Below are 22,390 nucleotides of genomic sequence, written 5' to 3'. Positions count from 1 at the left end.
TCCTGTTGCTGTCCAAAGATGAGCACAGCTTAACAGCCACCTGTACTGGTTTTCTTTATGGGATGGTAACACTGAGGATTTTGTCTATTTTAAAACGAAAACTGCAGTAGTATCCATCCAAGAGGTTACTTTTAGTGGTGCCCAGACTTTTGCTTTCCTCAGACACCCTCTTTGTGGCACTCTGCTGTTTCAGCAGCAACAGGAACCTATAGAGGCCTCTATCTCTCAACTGGACCATGCAACAGCCTTCTAGTCTCTCAGTATCTAAGTGTTAATCATCCCCATTATCAGAAATGTAGTTCTACAGCATCCTCTGCTTGCAAGGTTGTAAACTGGCTATGAGATAAAATCTAAACCCCTTACTGTGGCAAAAGGGCACTCTGCAATCTGTCCAACTTCCTACCTCTACTATAGTCATTTACTGAGTCACCCCCACTTCAGTAATACATGTCACCTTTTCCCAAATCCGTTCTCTCACCTTTGCATGCAGTAGTGTCCTCCTGACTTGGACTACCTGGGGCCCTTCTTCCTTCTCCACCTAACTCCCACAGCTCTACACATAGCTCAGATGCATGCTCTGTGAGACATATACATCCAGCCAACTTCCTTTTCCTGGCTTCCAAGGAAACTGAATCATCTAGCAGATGAATAATGACAACACAGTAGGACAGAAAATGTCTATATGCCAATACCACCCTGGTGCATCATGACTGCCCCATACGGGCAGGGATGGTGATCTATTTATTCACTGAAATCTCAGTAGTTGGTGGTTGGTGGACATATAGAAGTTCCTGAATTGGAAGCATACTCTGAACACCAAAATCTCCCTGCAATCACTCTCATACACAGATGCATCTTAACATGCTTTTCTCAAATTACTACTGAACATAAAGCCCTTTCCCCAAACTTAGTAGCAGAAAGTGCTACCTGTCTGCAGCTGAATTAAGCCATTTATTTTAACTACTTCTCATAGTTGGCTACTTGTATTGTTGGAATGACCAAGTGGGTGGCTGTAACTGCCATTATCAGCTTGCTCTGGGCATAGAAGTTCCACAAAACTGGTTGAACAAGATAGGTGGTGAACTGTAGCTAGAGTTTTCAGACGGCAGCAGGTTTAAGGAACCTCACCCATGTTTTCATTAAGAGTACAACTCACATATCTTCATTAAAACCACATAACTCACACGTTTTCATTAGTACCATATAACCAAGTAGACAAAAACCCAACACATGGGAGAAAGAGGGCATCACACATATCACAGAGAGAGGTCAAGTTTACTCTTGTCCTCAAAACAAACCCTCTCTTAGAAAGTAGTGAAGGATCAGATTATGATCAAACTCCTTTAACAAAGGAATCTAGGAAAATATACTAGGGTGGAGGGGCAAACAAAGAAACTCCTGGTTATGGTATAGCTTATACTCTTACCAAAGTGCCTTTAACTAAACACATCTGGACCCCAGAATTCTGAAAGGTCAACCATGCAAATACAACCATGCTGATGCAAATTCATCAGTAGCCACTGATCTTCTGCAGTACACATGGAGGTTCTCAGTGAATATAGTCATTAGCCTGAGACCCTGAAGAAATGAATAGCAGCTTGAATTACTCAAAAGCAGCTTTAAAATATTTATAAACAAGTAGATAATTAGAAGATATGGAGTGAGGGTGGGCAAGGAACTGAAGATTGGAAGGCAACTCTCAGTTTGCGTCTAGTGTGGCTCTTAGTAGTGTTTGTCTCTGTGGGGAATGCAAGAGGAGAGTGGATTCGGAAGAGAGTTAGAAGCTCAGTTTAAAATATGGAACATTGGTGCTGCTGAATAGAAAGGCACTTGGCAAGGAAGAGCGGGTGGTCACTGGGAAATAAGGATGGGACTCAAAAGGCAAGGACCAACAATATCACAGCATAAGCATTCGTTGAAGAGAGCAGCTATGAGCAGGCATGCCAAAGAGAGAAGAGACTCCAAAACAGAGTCATCGAAAGCTACACAGAAGCAGAGGGGGTGAGGACATTAGAGAGAATTGTCCTTGTAGCCAGTGGATGCGGTTTCCAAAAAGAGGTGGAGATGCCTCAAGAGAAGCCCCAAATGTTGGAAATAAAATGACCACTGCGCCCCCACCCCAGGGACATGGAGGTCACTGCAGCCTTTCTCAGAACCATTTTTGAGAGCTGTGGGGCTGAAGGGCCAGTTTTGGCAGAACAGAAATAGGAAAGGAGGGAGTAGGGATGGTGAGTGCAGCTAGCTTTTCCAAGGAGCTTGGTTGAGAATGGGGTAGAGAGATATGCCAGTTTAATTCCAAAAGATATCCTCCGAGTGGGGACACTCACTCTACTCCTAGCCCAGCCAGTAGATACAAGCACAGAACAAATATCAAGATAAGTCCTTCCATTTATTACCCGTCTTACAGAAGCCATCATTGTGAGATGTTAATAAATTCTTTAGCTACTTCCCCTGAGTGAGCATGTCATTGTATTTCATCTAATAATAAACACTAATTGTATAAAGAAGAGCTGCATAAAATATTCACGATTAGATTTCATTAGCAACATTATGTTAAGCAGTGCTGTAGGGGCCTTGGGTCAAATATTTAAGTTAGTCTTTGATCTGATATTTTTGTGTGTGTTGATAAGACAAACATCCCAGAAGATAACATGTACCATCTGTGAGATGCCACAAACCAAAGATGGGGAGAGAGAAGTACTCCGACATGGTAAGGATAGGGAATTTTACCAACTCTACAGCAAGTAAGTGTGACATGAGCTAAGCTTCATTCAGGAATATTACTGATGTTTCCCTAAGCTAAAATGACCTGGGTGGTCTAGATCTCAGTCACTCCTCTCAGTAAGTCATGGATGAGATAAAACCAAACCAGCTCCTGTTAGTTGGCAGATCTTTTTGGAAGAAACTACATTGTCATGTGAACCCAGTGAGGGCTACTGAGAATGCCAGTCATGTCCAGAAGTCAAGACAAATGGTGCCAATACAGTGCCGGCTGTGAGCAATGAAACGCCTTGGAATAGGAGTTAAACATGCCAGATTTCCACTGGACTTTTCCAACTACCTACCCAAGTTATCCTGCTTAGTTTTTTGGTAGAAAGGACAAGTTGCTTCAATTCCAAATCTCGAATTCAATTATGATTAAGCAATTAAAAAAGCTTATAATCTGAACATACCACATTAAAGCTGGAATATAGGTTTGCTAAAGGAATAACTAGCTGGACTTTTATGTTCACCTTGATTATATATAATAGTTATGCAAAAAGAAATATATATATATATATACACACATATATATGTATACAATGCAAACATATACATAATACATTTATACAGACAAAACAGAAATATACAATACAAACACAAATACATATATACTTATATATATATAAGTTATCTAAGCAAAGGGAATGCTTTTGCTAAGAGGGAAATAAATTAAGAGGCAAAGAAAGGAAATAAGCATATACTAAAAGAGCTGCACTGAAAGAAGCAAAATGTTCACTATTTTAATGAAGTTCATGACTATTTGTGCCAGAACAAAAATGTAAGTAACACTGTTGTGTCAGCTTTCCATCACTGAAAGTACCTGAGATAAATCAAACTATTAAGTAAAAAGTTTTATTTTTGCCCAATTTTAGAGGTTCTAGCCCATAACAAATTGGACCCTTTGGGCTTGGGTAGTAGCACCAAGAATCATGGTAGTACTGGATGGTGGAGAAAGCCCCTTCAGGAGGATCCTACTATCCCCTTCAAGGTCACACCACCAATGACCTAACATCTTCCCACCAGGACCCACCTCTTAAAGGCTACACCACCTCCCAGTAGCACCACTCTGGGGACCAAGCCTTTAACACATTCAACATCCAAACTATAGCAACCTTGCTGTATAAAGTGTTTCGATAATAACCAAGTGAGTATTTTTCTTATTTAAAGCAGGGGCTAAAAAAGTTATTCCGCTATTGAAATGGTAGTAAATAAGGGCAATAGAAGTTTTGAGCATATGTATAAACAGGTAACCTTAAGGACCCTAATGGCAGCGATAAAATTGGGTCCAACAGAACATAAACAAAACTTGGATATAGCTTTGAGAAATCACCTCATCAAATCATTAGAGTTCAAACTTCACCCTCCAGTCTTCTAAGTCCTCTGGGTAAAAGGGGTGAGATTAACCCACAGGCAGACATCTGCTGATAGGTGCAGAGAGAGAGCTGCAATCTCAAGGGCTGCTGGGGACCAGCAAGGAGGCCATGTGGGTCAGGGTCCTTCATGCATCATCATTCATGGGAAATACAGACATCAGTGCCTACTTTTTAAATAAGATTAAGAAGCTTTTACCCTTTTTAGGAGTGTGACCTGACAAAATATTGTCTTCCATTTAAAATACCATCAAAAGAAAAGTTGTAGACAACTGTTTTTATAAATCCTGGCAGCTGCACCATGAAAGACAAGAAACTGAATGAAAAACGAGGAGGAAGCAGGACTGTCTTCAAAGTGTTTTCTAGGACATCCCTTCAGGGAGTGAGTGCATGAGTGCACTGTTGTCTCAATTCTCCAGAAACCTGAAGGGTCTGAAGCTATTTCAATGAATACCTTTAAAGTGAACCTTCTAAAAAAGTGTACTTTCACAATTCTTTCTTGAAACTGAATCCACACATTCTTACTTAATAGTTTTTGTAGTTTGTTGTTAAGTAGTTTGCTATGTTTAAGACATAATTCACTTTTTCCCTGAATGCTTTCAAGCATAGAAGATAGATTACACTCCGTGATTTGATTTAGGCCGAAACAAGAACAGTATGATATAACAGCTGCTCTTTACTCCCTGAGCCCTACTGCATGGTGTGGATGGATCCATGGGAACCAACCTCAAGCCAGTTCCCTTGCATACCTTCTTTACAGTGAGCAGCAACAGGGAAAAACTGCATGCTGGCTATGTGGTCTTTCTGCCTACAGGTTCCAGCCTCCCTGACACACAGGCATGACTGCCACTACTGGGACTAGGTCTCTCAGAGGCATGATTTCTCACCAAGATACTCCCCAAACAACCAGAAAGGTCAAGAGTCAGCCAGACAGTCCTCTGAAGGACAAAACTTCCCTGCAATGCTGGGACTGACCTGGGGCACTGACTACAGACTGACCACAAATTAACATGACTCCCAAAAGTGAGGAGGGCATGCAGTATGATTTTTGCCCGAAGTGGCTAATCTGAGTCCAGCTGAGGAGCTAGGCATAATTTCTGGATGAGAAGAAATACAGGGGAGAGAAGAACAAGAAAGACAATACCACATGAAAACAACCAGGCAAATCCAGAATGTGGGACAGCTGCAAGGTAGTTTAAAACAAGCTGCAGGGATATTAACTGGTACCAGAGCTTTGGAAACACTATAGTAGCCCTAGGCTGGCAAAGAGGACTCACCTCCACATTTCAATGTACGATTGGTCTGTCTCCCTACTTCCCTCCCTCTCCTCCTACCTTTCCTTCCCTGCTTCCATCCTCTCTCCTTTACTTGATTCTTCCCTTATTCCCTCATTCTCTCCTTTACTCCCTCTTTGCTTTCCTTCCTTCCTGTTTTCTTTCCCCCTCCCTCCTGCTCTTTTTCTAACATAAGCTCTTTGCTCAATAAGAAAGTCTCTACTCTACTTCAGAAAACATGCTTACCACATGGTCATTTCTTTTGTCAGTCTGCAATATCCCTTTTTCTCTTGTCCTTCTATCTTCCCTTAATGTTACACTCCCCACACTGACTTCAGCTCAAAATACTACTCTGTCCCCAAATGCTTTACCAGGTGTGTCATCAGCCATTATTGACACATTTCAATTATCATGGTGTAGGTGACTCTAAGATCCATTATGTACTCATTTCAGAGCCCCTCCTAAACAATATTTTCTGAACAGATAAAAGATGAGTAGGCTTAGTTTATAGCCGTGCTGGCTATTAATTTAAGAAAAAGTTAATAAAAATGTCAGTTCCTTACTTATACCAGCCACATTTCTCAGGCCCCATTACAGCTGCCACTCTGTTGGGACAGTGCAGTTAAGGAACATTCTCACCTTTCCAGAAGGTTCTGTGGGCTAAGCAGTGAATGGAGGGGTCTAGAGTTCTCAAGAAGAACAACATTCTTTCACCTGCACACAGTGGGTCACATGAGCAAGAGGGAAATTATATACTTGCTTTGATTGTTGGCTCTGAGCCTTCAGATAAGCCAAAATGTATAAACTATGACCATCTATCTGCTCTAGCCTCATACACAGACTGGATAGTCTATGGGGAGTCACACAAACTCTGGTTTGCTTCTTGATCTATCCTACTGACTGAGTCATCTGCACTAGTTTTAAACAGAACATAATCGATCACCTAGGAACACATCCCTTGGCCCACCTCCTGGAACTAGAAGAGACAAGGGCCCACTTAAGCTGGGCAACTGGCGGCTCACACCTATAATCCTAGATACTTGGGAGGTTGAGATCAGAAGGATTATGGTTTGAGGCCAGTCTGGGCAAACAGCAAGACCCCATCTCCAAAATAACCAGAGCAAAATGGACTGGAGGTATGGCTCAAGTGGTAGAGCACCTACTTTGCAAGCATGAAGCCCTGAGTTCAAACCCCAGTCCCATCAAAAAAACAAAAGTTCACTCAAGGTCATGAACAATATTAGATACTTGTTTACTAACTGTCAGTATCACTGTAAAGAACATAAGGCAGAAGATGGAGGATAATTGGGGAAGGTGGTGATCTACTGTTAGGGATTCAATCTTAAATGCCCTTAAAAAGCTCAAGTGTTACAGGCTTGGTCCCCAGCTGATGGTGCTACTGGAAGGTGGTAGAAATTTTGGGAGGTGAGGCCTAGTGTTAGAAAGAAGATCACTGAAGGCATGCCCTTAAAGGGGATATTGGGAACCCATCCCTCCTCTTTACTTCTCTTTGCCTCCAGGCTGCCATGAGGTGAGAGCAGCATTGCTCTGCTATGTGCTCCTGTCCTGATGTTCCACCTTGCCACAGGCCCAGGGCAATGGGCTCAACCAAGCATTGGCTGAAATCTCTGAAACTATGATCACGAATAAACCTTTCCTCCTTATAAGTTAGCTATCTCAGGTATTTTTTCACAGTGAGGGAAATCCAACAAAGACATCTACCACACAAAACTCTGCTCAAAGAGTACAAGTATGACAGCTTACCTCTGCGAAGTCAAAGGGAAAACACATCTCCCTTAGAGTTCTTCTATATACCAGAAACACAGGTGTGTTAGGATTATTACTTTCCAAGAAAATTCTTTTTTTTTTGCAGTACTGGGGCTTGAACTCAGGGCCTACACCTTGATCCACTCCACCAGCCCTTTTTTGTGATGGATTTTATTTTGAGATAGGGTCTTGTGAACTATTTGTCCAGGCTGGCTTCAAACCACAATCCCCCGATCTCTGCCTCCTGTCCAAGAAAATTCTCGTTAGGAACCAAAGGGTCAATTTTAAGTCACAAATACGTCTACCATAAAATGAAGCCTCCTAGCATTAAAACACAACGAGATGGAGCTTATAAAATATTAAATGCAGCATTTATCAGTCACTGGTAATCACTTATACTTGATGTTAGAAACTTTATTTTCAAATGTAATTTGTTCTACTGTAACACTATTGTACCTCTCAGCTATAAACAGGCTATTGTCTTAGGACAGGCTAGCTGCTGTAACAAAATAAGTTAGATTGAGTAATTTATGAGCAACAGAGATTTATTGCTCACAGTTCTGGATGTTAGGAAGCCCAAGATCAATGTGCCAGCAAATTTTGTGCTGGGGGAGGACCCTCTCACTGCTTCATAGATGGCGCCTCCTTGTACCATCTTCACATATCAGAAGGGACAAACAAGCTCTCTAGAGTCTCTCTTATAAAGGTACTCATCCCATTCACTAGGACAGAGCCCTCATGCCCTAATTCCCATCTCTTAATACTGCTTGCACCAGGGATTAGGTTTCAACATACAGATTTTGAGGGAACACAATTATTCAGGCTATGGTATCTGTGTATCAATCACTTTCAAACATCTCATGAGAAGGTTTGCCAAGTTACCTGGTGATCTAGAAGATGAATGTTTTCAACAGACATGTCTTAAGGAATCATCACTCACGCTGTTCTTTGACATTCATTTAAGTCTCCATCTACTCCTGACAGATGACAGTGTAACTGACATTTAGAGGGGAGGGCTAGGGGGTATAGCTCTGGGGCAGAGTACTTGCTTAGCATGTGGTACAAGGATCTGAGCTCCTCAGCACTGCAAAAATAAAGAAAGAAATACACACATATATAAAAACATAAATATAAAAATAAAAATTAATAAGGAATCATAGTAGTGAATAATCAGAATAAGAGAACAATAATCCCCAAACACACACTTTTCAAGGACAAAGAACAGAAAACTAAGTGTTGGTTCCAAAAATAACAAACAAAAAGCCAAAAGTGCTCTCCCATGATTCTGTCCAGTTTGCATAGCTAAGATTCCAAATAAAACGCTACTGTGAAGAAAAAGGGGAAGTCAGAAGAAAGTAAAGTAAGGGAAGGACATTTCATACCTGCACTCAAGAAACCTGCTGAGTATGTTAGTCATACTGCCAGTTGGACAAAACTACCATTCATCTGCAAATTTTTGCAATTTAAATCTCACCCACTTCTCAATTATTCTAGAAATAAGAGCAACTGTAGTGGGCAATAAGTAACTTGCTACAAGAACAAACGTCACACTAAAAACTGTTGAATGACACAGTATAGGGGAAAAGGGTGGCAAGTACTGGGGGCTGAAGCTAGACTGACTTAAGCACAATATATTTATGGGTAAAATATCAAGGCAAAATTTCCACTGAACAATGAACAGGCAGCGAAACAGTGAAGGGCAGGAACATAAGACAGGTCATATCAAGGGGAGGGCACTAGCAGTAGGGGGAAGGTAAATGAAGAAAGAAGGTGAATATTGTTGATGCTCTTTCTATACAGTGTTGAGGTCGCTACAAGAAGGGGAATGGGCTAGGAGGAAGAATAATGGAGGGGATGAACCAATTTGGGGTATAGTACATGTATATATGGAAATGTCACAATGAAATCCCCTGAATAACTATCATAAAGTAACAAAAATGTCCTTTTTTAGTAAATGAAGGACAGGAAGGTAAACAGGTCCTGGCTGGGGTTGAGTACCAGTGGAAGAGGGGAGGGGACAGAGAAAGGGTGAAAGAGGGAAAATCAGGTGGAAGCATTCAGTATTCATGCATGTAAGTAGAACAATGAAACCTGTAGAAATTGCTCTAAGAAAGGGGGAAAAGAAGATCTAATTAAGATATACTGTAAGCACGTATGTTAATGACCCAATGTATCCCCTGTACAATTATAATATGCTAACAATAAAAAAAAGCTTAAAAAACAAAACAAAACAAAACTTCAGGTTCACATAGTTCAGGTCTATGAGAAAACAGAAACCAAAGGATGCCAAGCCCATAATGCGATGCTTTTTCTCCAACATACAATAGAGTATCTTATTCTAAGGCTCTTTAGACCCTTAATATGAACACAGGTTTCTCATGCTTGCTCTATTCCAGAAATCTTCGAGTTTCAGGAAGCAACAGATGGTTACTCATTGATTCCACCACAATGAGAAACTTCCTTAGATGCAGCCTCACCTCTATCCCAAGGCATCTGTCTCGCCTCCATATTTCATCTACCAAGTTGAAATTGAACGCAAGGGTACAGTTAGCATCCAGGGGATCCAGGGCAAAGAAAATGTGAACCAACCACCACAGTCTCCCTGACTTTTGGAACGAGATCCTGATACATATGACGGTCTGGGGGTTGTGGGTCCCCAAAAATAAAGAGCATGTGATTACTGCTTCACCCCATCTAGCTCTCTGCAAACTCCCAGGCTATAACCACATGTGAAGGCACATGGAATGATTATTTTGCTCTACCTTGTTGAGAAATGTGCCAAGACTGTTAGAAACTCTGCCTGGAATGAATGACTCAACATTAAGTAACAGGACTGACACCAAGAAGCTCCTTATCTCTACTCTTAAATGTCAGATGTATCACATGGGGTCAAAAGAAGGCAGGTGTACATTCTTAGAAAAATTAATCTAGGGTATGTGCTAATATTACATAAGAAACCTATTTTTGTCTTCAGCTTTATGGATGTCTGAGTTTAAAGCAATAGCCAGATGAAGTTAGCAAAAATGACAGTGTAAGACTACACTCGCATTTGTATCAGTGGGATTCTGACCATAGACTGGACACTTACTACACACCAGCTCAGCTAAACAAAAATTTCCCAAGTGTTGAGATTCCTGCATACAGAAAGAGCCTACCACTGGCACCTTCTCATATCTCAAGGGACCCAAACAGTGAAGCAGGCACTCCAAACCACCTTAAGTATCATCAACTGGCAAGGAGGAAGCCGTGAGAGTATCAATGGATACAGTCTTGATTTCACTATTTGAAAATGAAATAGATGTCACCTGTCACTCAACTAAAATCCTGTCACCTATGTATATTTATGGAGATGTGCAGTATACTATGACCCAAAACTGAAAATATTCTTATTTCCCTTCATAGATTTATCTTATTATTTTCTGATTTTAAAGTATTTGAAAGCAAGCTAATTTTTTTTTGCTGATTTCCTAAGTATTTTACTGTATCTGACTACTAGAAAACACATTTTATGCATACCATATTTGATATCACTAATTTTAAATATTCTCAACTACTGGCTCCGCCTGGCCCTCCCACCAGGGCCATTATCCATAGTGGACAGCATGGGTTGTTGCCCCCAAATCTGAATCTGTACTGCCCAAGCTGGTAACCACTCACCAATTGTGGCTATTGAGCACTTGAAATGAGGCTATTTTAACCTGAGATGTGGTATCAGTACAACACACACACATATTTGAAGCATCCAGTATCACAAACATTTAAAAAGATCTCAATTATTTTCTTACACCGATTGTCTAGAACAGTATTTTAGACAAAATACATCGTCCCAGCCAATTATATATGTATCTTGCTTTTTTTAACACTGTTCTCAGAAAATATTATGTGCACCACTTTATTGCTGAGATAGAGCTGCTCTTTTAAAGACACTGGGCCCAAGTTTTGTGCTCCTAATTTCAACTACTGGCAAACTAGATAATGTTCCCTATCCAGGTGCTGAGATACTGAGATACTTGTCACCTTTTTTTCCTCCAGAATCCTATCCCAGTTCATAAAGAATTTCAGTTCTCTTTTCTCTTTCTCTGAACGGCATTTGAGAGCCAACTTGTTTTCTAAGTTACAGCTGATTATGTCAAGAAGAATGCAAAAGTGTCTTTCTACTGGAAAGGACAACTAACAGCATCAAATGCTTCAAAAGCAAAGGAAAGGGCCTTAGTGTTCTGTTCAAGATTTTGGCTAAAATCCCCATTGACTTCCTCATTCTCCTTTGACTAAATAAGTTTCCCCTGTAATACAGGTATTCCTTATGAAACTATTTGTTTTCAGTTTCACTTCCCTAAGAAGTACAATATTGGGCTTGCATCAACAAAGGGTTTTGCTTGGGGAAAATGCATTCACAATTCTAACAACATATCTACTAAGAATTCATTATAAACTGATGATATACAGATATCCTAAAGTAAGGTGCTAAAAATTGGAGCAGGCATAATTTGGTCAATTAAATGAGGTAAGGTAATATATTTTGGAAACCCCATGTATTATAGGTGAGATATAATGAAACAGAAAAAGTAAAGGTGAATTCCTGTGCAAGCTCTGTGAGATGTAATCACCTTAAAGGAGACTTGGGGCAAGAAAGGAAAAATAAGGCCAAAAAATGAGGGAAGGGAAAAGAACTACGTCTTGTCTTTCCAAATGGAAGGAACTCAGTTCTCTGAACAGATCAGAGGATTGGGTACCTGTGATAACCAATTTAACATGCTTTAAGTGTTCAAGAAGATTCTGGTTAATAATGACTCTGGTAAATAATGCAATCTAAGGTACTTCCCTCACTTTAGGACATGGCTATATGTGAATCCAGGATCAGTTAGATATTGAGCTCACTGTGAAGTATAAAAAATTTAATTTTAATGAGACATCTTGGTTTGCAGTAAAACTCATGAATCTCACGGAACAGGTTGTCTATACCCATCATTAGAGGATAAGCAATTTATTTGATACTTAAACTTCTTGACCACCTGGGTAAGAAAATTCATGCGTACAAATTATACTTATGAATCCCAGAGAATTTCTGAAGCTGAGTCGTTTTGAATTTAGAACCTGTATACACTCTTTATTCCAATTTATGATCTCTGTGGGGATTCCCTCAACTTTGGAATTCACCTGTTTGTATCTGTGTCCACTAAAACACTAGTTTATGCCTTTTAATAAAAATCAGTCTCATGACTATTGAATAACCTAATAGTATGATCTGAAGGACCACGGACACAAATTCAGATCCGAACATCACCTATACTTACAACCAAATGGACCTGGAATCATTTACCTTCCCTGTGAACTTCTGAGACCTTGGAAAACTAGCTTTATCTTTCTGAGCTGCAGTGTTTTGCTTTTGTTTTTAATTAACCAAATGCAAATATTTCACCTGGCAGTGTTTCATGAGATGAAGCAATTGCCTATGCACATCAAGAGGCCAGGAATCTTAAAGTATGTACACTTTTTTACAGATCTGTGAAGCTTCTGGCAGACAACAGGTTAGAATGTATGTTTCATGGTGTTAATTCTGTTGAGATTTTGGGTGGAGTTCAGCACCGTTCTCTGGAGTTCTAAATTGAGTGTTATGAGTTTTCTGATTTCGACTTAAATTCTTTTGGTGAGGCTTCTGTCTACCAGGATGGATTGATTATTTAGTAGACTGTCAAAGCCTAAGATCCATAGAGCATTTCTTCCTAGTTTCAAGTGCTTGGGTTTAAATGCAGATTGTGATTGGGCAGGTGTGGGGTGAAGCACCAACCTCTAATTTTCCAGTAACTTCCAGGTAAATGCTCATGGTGCTGGTGACACTGGTGAGCGAGGCCACTTGGTAGGACTTATTCACCTTTGTACTATTGACAGCAGGGGCTGGAAAAGTCTCTGTCATGGTTTGCTCCAGGACTGTCTGTGTAATGCCCTAGACTTCAATAGATGCCAGTAACTCCATCCCCCTACTCCAGTTATGAAATCCCAAATGCCACCAAACGTTGCCAGGATGTTTCTAGAAATCTCTCTTAGAACCGCTACCCTCTGAAATGCTACAATCAAGGTGCACTCACTCCTGCAGCTCTGAAGCAAGGTGGCTATTTAGAAGATGGGGAAACTGAGGCTGGATACAGCTCAAGAGAAAGGGTAGGTGATAGGAAACGGAGCTGTTGGCTACGAAGGTGCATAAATACACGCGGGCCGGGTGGTCCTAGAGGACTGAGTCCCACGTGCTGCGGCCCCACCGGAAGCGGGTGCTGTGGCCGAGTAGACGCTGCAGCCACGCACACCCGCCAATGGGACATAAGACTGGGAGTGCTGGCCGCCGCCTGCCTTCTGGGGAGGTCCAGGGCAGAGCGCGCGGGAGTCGGAGGGTCCCCGCCCAGACGTCGCCCTGCCGCGAGCCCCTGGCACTGAAAGCCCTGCCATATCACTACCCCGACTCCCGCCCTCCTGGGACAGATCTCGCCGGAAGCTACCCACCCAGAAGGAGTCCGTCCATGTCAAAGATGAGGTGGGTGATGGGCCGCAAGGGCGCGGGCGCCGCCATAGTGCAGCCTTCTCAGTCGGGGTGGGGGCGGGGAAGAGGTGCGCGCTCCCGCCAGTCAGCCCCGCGCACGCGCTGCCCCGGCGCGCGACCTTAGCTGCTCTGCGCACGCACGCTCTAGGCTGCTCCGCTTACGCGCCTTCCCTGGGACCTCGCTGCGCCCTCGAAATTGTACTGCGCACGCGCAGCCCACGCTGCTCCTCCCCCGCGCGTCCAGCGGAAGCCAGGCGCGAGCGCCTCTGTGCAGCTCTGAGACGCTCTACGCAGGCGCGGCTGGGACTTAAGTCACCGCAAACCTTTGCGGCCAATAGGGATGCGGTGCACAATAGCAGCCTAAGTTTGCTGGCATTGATCCCTGTTCTTTTCCTGCGCACAGAGGAGCTGAGCCACTCCACCAAGGTCAACACAAAGTGGAGTCCCTACTCTAGGGGGGGACAGATTAATGTCTTGAATTTTGAAAGGGCTCAATGAATAGGAGGGATCGGACAAGGGTCTGTAGAGTGGGTGAGGAGGAGGACGCGAAGATGCTCAGGATGGCGTGACTGCCAGCTACCAGGTTGCAGGGAACGGGCCTTGGTCATGAGATCCCGTGTAGTGGGTTCTTCTGAGCCCCAAGTGCCAGTCCCTGAACCCTGGACTGGTTTCCCTTTTGGTTTCGCCAACTCCCTCCCTGCAATCCTTGATCAATGCTAGAGAGGGCATGGTGTGTGTGCAGTGGTGCATCTGCATCTCCAAGCATCCCTGGCTTATCCAAAAGTAAAACCCTGGAGGAAAGTTGATAGGAAAGGTATTCAAGGAGCTGAACTAGTAGTAATTTTCAAAAAATACCCTGCCCTTTTCGCTTTAGGACTTTATAGCTGCTCTGTTTTCTTCCTTCTCCAATTTTTCAGAATACAAACTGAAAAGCCTTTCATAAAAATTTCTATATTCGGAAATTCCTTTGTGTCTATTTTTATTCACATTCCATATACACATTTAAGGATAAGGGGATAAGCAAGTTACAGAGATTTTAATCCATGAGGGTGTGTTTCTGGTTAAGGGTGTAGGCAGCAGGGGACACACCTGAAGTCAGCAGGAACACCTGTCACTTACGATAAATGGTGGATTTTTAGGGCTCAGTTTCCTCCTGTGTAAAGTGAGGGTGTCTAAGGAGACAAGGCAGCTCAAGCCCTTGTTACTAAGACGTAGAATATGTTAAGTAAAATGTCCTTTTAAAGTCATTGCTATAAGAGATTGTCCACCAAGTAATGCAATTATAACTTCTCTTTGAAGATGCTGGACTCAGAGAAGACAATTCATGAACAAGTTTGTAAGATTATGACCTAAATGCAATCATTCTTGGATTTTGTATTAGTTTGGTGTGGCTGCTATAATAAAGTGCCATGAACTGGGACACCTAAAGAATAGAAATATTTTCTCTCACAGTTCTGATGGGCATAAGTCCTTACATATATATTCCAACTTTTTAACTTAAAAAAAAAGGGTTAATTCAAGGTTAATTTCTTCTAATCTCATTGGCAAAGAATTTAATTCAGGTCTCCTTGACTCGTATGTGGCTTTCTTTGTATCTTCTCATATCATCTTCCTTCTATGTGTGTTTCTGTCTTCAAATTTACTCCTTTTATAAGAACACTAATTATATTGGATTAAGGCTTATACTAATAAGTACATTCAATAAAGACCCTATTCTCAAATAATGTTACATTCTGAGCAGTAGGAGTAAAGATCCCAAAATATCTTTTGGGGTGGCATAATTCAACCCATAACAGATTCATTCCTGAAACATCAGGTGGTATCTACAGTTTCCAATACTCACTAGCTATAGTCTTTAGAATTCACATTGTCAGTTTCTTTCCATTCTCTTGAAACAAATGAATAGACAGATGAGAGAGCTGTTTTTCTTTGGTCTTGTAACAGCACCACTTTCTTCTGTATTTGTTACATAATAAAGGATGTTGTTTAAAGGGGGAATAGGCCCCAATGTCAGGAATGTAAGAATCGAAAATGGCAGTGATAACCTATGTATTATAATCAATATTTGTATCAATGTAGTTGGCACCTGAGAAAGAGCTTAGAGAATTGCCTGGTTTCTAAAACATCCTAGAGATTTGTTGCAAAAATTAGCAAATGTATAGAAGTAGGAGATGAAGCTGTCAGACATTTGGGACAGAAGACACTTGGAGAGGATCACACTTGCCACATTTCACCCACTGAAGCTCAGGAAAAGGATTAGTATGTTCCTTTTCAGGAAGCAAATTACTGGCAGGAAATTCCCATTAATTACAACCAAAATGACAAAGTCATAGGGCAAATTGCAGAAGAGAACAAACTGGGAACGTTCTGGTCTTTAGCGTACTGCAGATGTGAAAACAAAAGTGGTCCATGTAATTGTTTTAAAGGCTTATTTTCTACATTTTTCCAAAATATCTCTTGCATGCATATGATGGAAAATACCTGCTCTCTTAAAAATAAAATAAAAATAATATAATACTCCTGTGTACATCAACATTTTGTGGTCACACATTAGATTGGAAAAGAATGAAGTTTTGTTCTAGGGATATGGTTTGTAGGAAAGTAACAAGCTATCCTTTAGCCTTCATGATTCTCCTACAGTCAAAGATGAACAGGTCCTATGCTGAAATCAGATGCATTTCTGCCATGAATTACAGCTTATTTTTGCACAATTGTGTTTTAGCCATGGAACAATACCTTGCTTTTCCTGACAACTTTAAAATGCAGTACAATACTGGGAAATTGCAGCACAATACTGTCAAAGTACATTAGCGACTGACAGAACAAATAAACAGGTGATCTTTTTCATACTACATATAAACTTAAGCAAGCCATTTATGATATGACATATATATTCCAATTTTTATAAAGTCTTAGTTTATGCCAACTTCCTTACTTTGCTGACTTGGTTCTGGTGCCTCTATGTGTGTGTTATATGTTGTTTTTGGAAAGCTGCTTGCAGCCCCAGTTATCTTTGGATGCAATCCTAGCCCTGAAGTTCATCAGGTAGCAGCTGGGAGCAGCTTGTTGGGCCAGTGATATGAGGTATGAAACTCTCCCACAATGTTGAGAGTCTGCATTGAGCTGCAGCTACCAGTCAGCCACAAGATCATGAAATCCAGACTCTGGTGTGCTGTGTTGCTAAGCTAGGGTGTTGAGGATGTTAGGTGTGTTCAATATATTTAAACTTAAATATTTTCAACTTACAATCATTTTGGGGGGATGTAACCCCATGGTCAGTTGAGGAACGTTTGTACCTGATACTTGGAGAGAAGGAGCTCAGCATTCTTGACCCTCTTTACCACCTTAGTAGAATCTGGAGGACAGACATTCAGGAAAAAGGTCAGGTTTGCTGCTGTCCAGTAATGTACAGCAAAAAGTGGTCCTTAGCTCAACAGTATCAACATCCCAGGGAGCTCTGTAGAAATTAGAATCCTGGGAACTGCTCGTCTGTTCTTTATCCAGGTTCCTGGGTTGTCTAGGGTAGTGACTCTCTTCTGGGATATACTAGCTTCTTCATTGTGGGTGGGGGATATGATGATCTCAATCAAAATTATTGTAATGTAAAAAAGTAGGGACTATGTTGAGCTATGCTAGCATTTATGATTTGTATGAACATTTGTGAATGGTGAACAATCTTGGGTTCTTTGAGTACTGGGCAGTTTGTTGCATCTTTGGGAAGGAAGGTAGGAGAAACACCAGCACCTTCAGCCATTTTATTTGACTTCTGCATCATGTAATATATATATTATGATAAAATATATTTTCAATTATGATATCCATTTTTGTTTGTTTTATGGTGCTGGGGATTGAACCCATGGTCTCCTGCATGCTAGGGAAGCATTCTACCACTGATCTACATGCTATTTAATTTTTAAACCCACTGTAAACAAGTGGACAGAGAGCATAAAGAAAGTCCTTTGAAAATAATAAAGCTCAGGTTCCAGTTAATAGCAAAAAATTGGAACTTCTGGCATCAGCTTGATAGCCTATACTAATGATGGGGAAAAGAAAAACCCATTATTTGTAATATCCACAACATAATATAAGTAGATACACTCTCTAAAATAGCATTTGTGGAAGGAGGGCCCTTACTAAAAGTATGGGACAGTGAGGCATGTGCTGAAACCTAACCATGCTTTAAGATTACCACTGCCTTCTTGGGATTCTCCAAGACCAGATATGACTTACTGGCTTCTGAACGAAGGGCTTAGGGTTCATCGTACCTCATTGGTTGGTGTACTAGTCTAATAGGGACAGATAGTTCTTTCCTTCCTTATTCCCTCTGCCTTCTTGCCTGCTCTTCCTCCTTTTCTTACTTTTCTTTTTTTCTTTCAATGTTCTCTCTCATCATACTCCCCTTCTGCTTTCCTCCCTTCTTTCTCCTGTTCTTAGTTCTCTCTCCTACATTCCGCTTTTCCTTTCTTCATTCCCTCCTGATTTTGGGTCTGGCTCAGTCCTCTGCCACAGCTCCCTCCCCCTAGGACCTGCTATGGGTAGTGGCATCCATAGTGGGGATGACTGAGATACTGGGATCTTGCCTTCCTGCTGTCTCTTTTCACCACATTCACGAGGAGGAGCACCCCTCACCCTGCCTGCTGAATCTTCTCCTTGAATAGCATGCCCCCAGCTTGGCCTCCCTGTACAGAGTACTGTCTCTAACTTGTGTGTTTCATAATTGCCATTTCTGATTAAACCATCTGTGCTCCTGATGGGCTTTGATTCTGTGTGGATTGTCATGTAAGTTGCATAGCACTGTAATAGGCTTTTAAAAGTGTTTGTAAAGGTCATGTGCTGAAAGTTTCATAACCAGTGTTGTAATAGCCACCAGCTCTCAAATGACTGGGATATACTCACTACTTTATGAATGATCTCTTACTACATTCTCTCTGCAATCTTGCAAAATAGGCAATGCAGTACTTGTAGAAAACAGGAAATGGTACTTGAGAGAGGAGACATAGCCTGCTGTTGGTAATACATCTGAAAAGACATAGGGCAAGTTGGCCCTCAGTTGGTCTTACTTTTCCAACAAGAGCCAAAAAGCAAAACTATTATTATAATTTTTATACATTTAAAATTTTCTTATACTGTAGGTAAATCATCAAACCCATAACGTGAATAAGCAATTAATATGAAACTAAAATACAATAGTGATTGTACAAATAAAAGTAAAAGCATTCTAGCAACTACCAGCAAAAATCTTCAATGAAAAAGAAAACTCCAACAAATTAACAAAAAAACCCTTTTTTTCCCTACAATTCAGATGTTAATTCCAAGTGACAGCAACAATCACCAGTCAAGTCTAGGATGTCAAGTTTTCTCCTTTACTGCACTTGTGTCCAACTCCTATGTTACCTGATGCAAATATGCAGGAATAGAAAGTTCGTTGCATATTATCTCCAGCTTGGTCATGACTGCATAAACCTGGAAACAGTGGGATAAGGGTCCAGTCATCCTAAATCACAAGCCTCATGTTCACGTGAAAACTCCCATTGCTGCAGATAAGGATGGTCTTTGGATATCCTGAATTTATCACTGGCAATGATCACACACTATCTTTACAAAGAAAGTATTATCTATTAACTTCCCATTAAATTAGATCCATAAGCCACACTTTAAAAAGGCCTGGTGAATCTTATACTGAGGATTCAATTCTGACTTTCAAATTCTGCCTCCCACCAATTTATCTTGATGCAATGACTCAGTAAAATTTCAGGGTCTGGACAAGTCACAGGGATACCAAGCACAGTGCAATAGCGGAGTAAATTTATAGAGGAAAATTCACAGATTCAGAGTTCTTTTAATTAACTCAAATAGTTGATATTTAAAAGATCTTAAGGGAGAATGAGGTGTGTGTGTGTATACATAAAAGTATATGCCTTTATATACAATTTAAATGTATTTAATTTCCATACATGCACTGGGTTCTGTGATATATATTATATAAAATTTGTGAGTGTGATTTTAAGAAAGTTAAGAAAAATGTCATTACATATAATTTAAAGCATTCAATTTACAGCTATACATATGCATACATCATGTGCGCATGGTCGTCAACATATGGTGTAGTTACATTCTGAAAATCCCATGATAGTTTGAAAATATCTTAAGTCAAAACTGCATTTATGGTAGGCATAGTGGCTCAAACCTGTAATCCTTGCTACTTGGGATGCAGAAATCAGGAGAATTATGGTTCGAGGCCCAGACATAAAGTTTGCAAGACCCCATCTCAACCAATGGCTAGGTGTGATAGTATGCACATGATATGCATAAATAGGCATATCATGGTCCAGGCTGGCCCAGGCATAAAGTGAGACCCTATCTTAAAAATAATCAATGCAAAAGGAGCTGGTAGACTGGCTCAAGTGGTGTGCATCCCTGCCTAGCAAGTGTGAGGCTCTGAATTCAGCTCTCAGTATTGCTCCCCACCCACCGAAAAAATGCATTTGCTGTACTTAACTTACTAAGCATCGTAGGTTACTTAGTCTACCTTAAACATGCTCAGAATGCTTACATTTGCCTACAGTTTAGCAAAATCATCTAACACAAAATGTATTTTTAATAAACCATTGACTAATTCCTACTTACACACACAGATGAGGACTTTATAGACATGATAGAATTGGAAACACAAAATAAAATATCCAAAAAAGGTTGGCAACATAGTATACTGTAGAGTATGGTTTTTTCTATGCAATTGTGCACTGACTAGGAGCTGCCCAGCATTGCAAAAGTATTCTACTGCATATCACTACCCCAGTAAAAAAGATCAAAATTCAACATTCAGAGTATAATTTCTTCTGAATGCATATCATTTCCACACTATTGAAAAGTGGAAAAATTATAGATCTAACTACCATAAGTCAGGGGCCATCTGTATGTGGATATAACAAACTTAAAATGACAGGTCTTTTTTATATATGTGCGTATATATTTGCATATAATTGCATTGGTTTGAGAGTTGTACAATAGGTTAAATGAAGCAGATATATCAAACAGATACACTGAATGTATTTTTGTTCTTTTGTGGGAACATTTCAATTGAATATATTTGTTGGCTGCTTTTGTATTAATGTATAAAGAATATATTTTAAAAGCCTATATTTCAGCGCAATTTCCTAGGGCCATTTAAACTATTTTGAAATAACTTTAGAGGCAATCAATTTCTATGGCTTCCTCCTCCTGGAGTAAACTAGAAAGCCATTTACAGAAATGTAATTTACTAGGACTTAGTTTTTGGTTTAATAATAAAGCTGTAACTTCAAACGCCAAAATGCAATATATCAAGGAAAAAGCTATGATTAGGCTTGCTACAGAAGAATGGGAAATGAATGATAATTAAAACCCACAGATAACCAAAAATACCTACTCTGCAACACTCAAAATTTTCTGTCTTCTTTGATCTGCTCCTACTCATATGACATAGTTCACAGAGAAAGAATTATGGGATGAGGTTTGCATATGTTTTTGTCCCATGTTATCCCATGATCTTCAATTAAAACCCAAGGATGGTCCAGAGACCAATAATAGAAGAGCACTAAAGATATCATTTTCACTTTCTTTCACTATAGCAAATACCTAAGATAACTTATCAACTTATAAAGAGAAGGATTTATTTTGTTCACAGTTTTGGAGGTTATAGTCCATGATCAATTGTGCCTGTTGATTTGGACTTGTGGCAAGGCTTGGTGGGGCAATACTGTTCACCCTATGGCTGGAGAGCAAAAGAGAGGACAAAGAATAGACCTGGGTCCCACAATCCCCTTCAAGGACACACTTGCAATTATGTAAAGACCTCCCAGTAGGGCCCATCTTTTAAAGGTTCTACCACTACATAGCATTACCATGGGGACCAGGCCCTTAACGCATGGGCTTTTGGGGAATACTCAAGAGCCAAACTCTAATGGATGTTTCTTGATTTAGGGAAGTGACAAATGGCTTGGTGGTGAATAACTGAGACCATACTGCATTGACCAGTGTTCCTCACTGTTCACATGTGCCGTTGTAGATGATATAAAGGGAAGGCTGTATATGCTGGACTTTGAGGCTCCAGGCTTCTTCTCCTATCTGGCTAAAGGAAGAACCCAGCTGTGAGCTGCCTCTTGCTCTTATCCCAATTGTCTGATTTGCATGGAGCTGCTGTTCCTTGATTCATGGCCATAATTAGCAAGCGTCAGTATTTACTCTTGACATTGGTTGGATATTCAGTCTTGAAGAGTGAGTCTTTACTGGCTAAGCCCTGAATGATGGCATGGTACCCTCATTCTGTAGTACTCCAAGATTTTCCATTAGCAGTCTCTATGTTGGGGTCTTTGTCTGAAGTTGGGCTCTAAAGTCTGAACCCTGGATTCTCTTGAGCGCTAATGGGTATGGTCAGTGAGGTTATAGGAGTGTCAGTCATCAGGTATGTTCAACTGTGAACAGGTCCATTGAACACCTACACAGATGCATATAGCAGCACCCCTGCTTTTTTAAGACCTCAGAGCATTGTAGTTTTCATAGATCTATAACATAAAATCTTTTCCCTTTTGCACTGTAAAAAGTGCCACAACACAGCATCTATTTCTTTGCCAGGCCCTGAGGCTTGAGCCATTATTTCTAATCAATATCTCTTCCTGGACTTTATTCTTCTCCCTGCCTCACAT

The 22,390-nt window shown here is 40.7% G+C and overlaps 2 protein-coding genes across 10 annotated transcripts in view; one reads left to right on the top strand and one right to left on the bottom strand.

Moving 5' to 3' along the window:
- Pudp (pseudouridine 5'-phosphatase) overlaps window positions 1–13,903 on the bottom strand; it is an 85,041-nt gene extending 71,138 nt beyond the window's left edge. Inside the window, exon 1 of the mRNA XM_020151911.2 lies at window positions 13,670–13,903. Coding sequence (XP_020007500.1) covers window positions 13,670–13,736 — 67 coding nt within the window. The 5' untranslated portion in view covers window positions 13,737–13,903. The remainder of the gene's footprint in view (window positions 1–13,669) is intronic.
- The window catches only part of Sts (steroid sulfatase), a 278,787-nt gene that overhangs the window by 10,463 nt on the left and 245,934 nt on the right, over window positions 1–22,390 (top strand). Inside the window, exon 1 of one of the 9 annotated variants that reach the window (XM_074062828.1) lies at window positions 13,157–13,700. The exons of 2 other annotated variants lie outside the window; for them this stretch is intronic. In XM_074062828.1, coding sequence (XP_073918929.1) covers window positions 13,483–13,700 — 218 coding nt within the window. In that variant the 5' untranslated portion in view covers window positions 13,157–13,482. Of the gene's footprint in view, window positions 1–13,156; window positions 13,701–22,390 lie in introns of those variants that run through there. 6 more of the 9 variants (XM_074062819.1, XM_074062829.1, XM_074062817.1 and 3 more) reach the window with 6 other exon arrangements.

Source organism: Castor canadensis, chromosome X (genome assembly GCF_047511655.1).
Source record: "Castor canadensis chromosome X, mCasCan1.hap1v2, whole genome shotgun sequence".
Classification (NCBI taxonomy): Eukaryota; Metazoa; Chordata; class Mammalia; order Rodentia; family Castoridae; genus Castor; species Castor canadensis.
The sequence above is the reverse complement of the archived record's forward strand: the minus strand, read 5'-3'. Positions and strand labels throughout refer to the sequence as shown.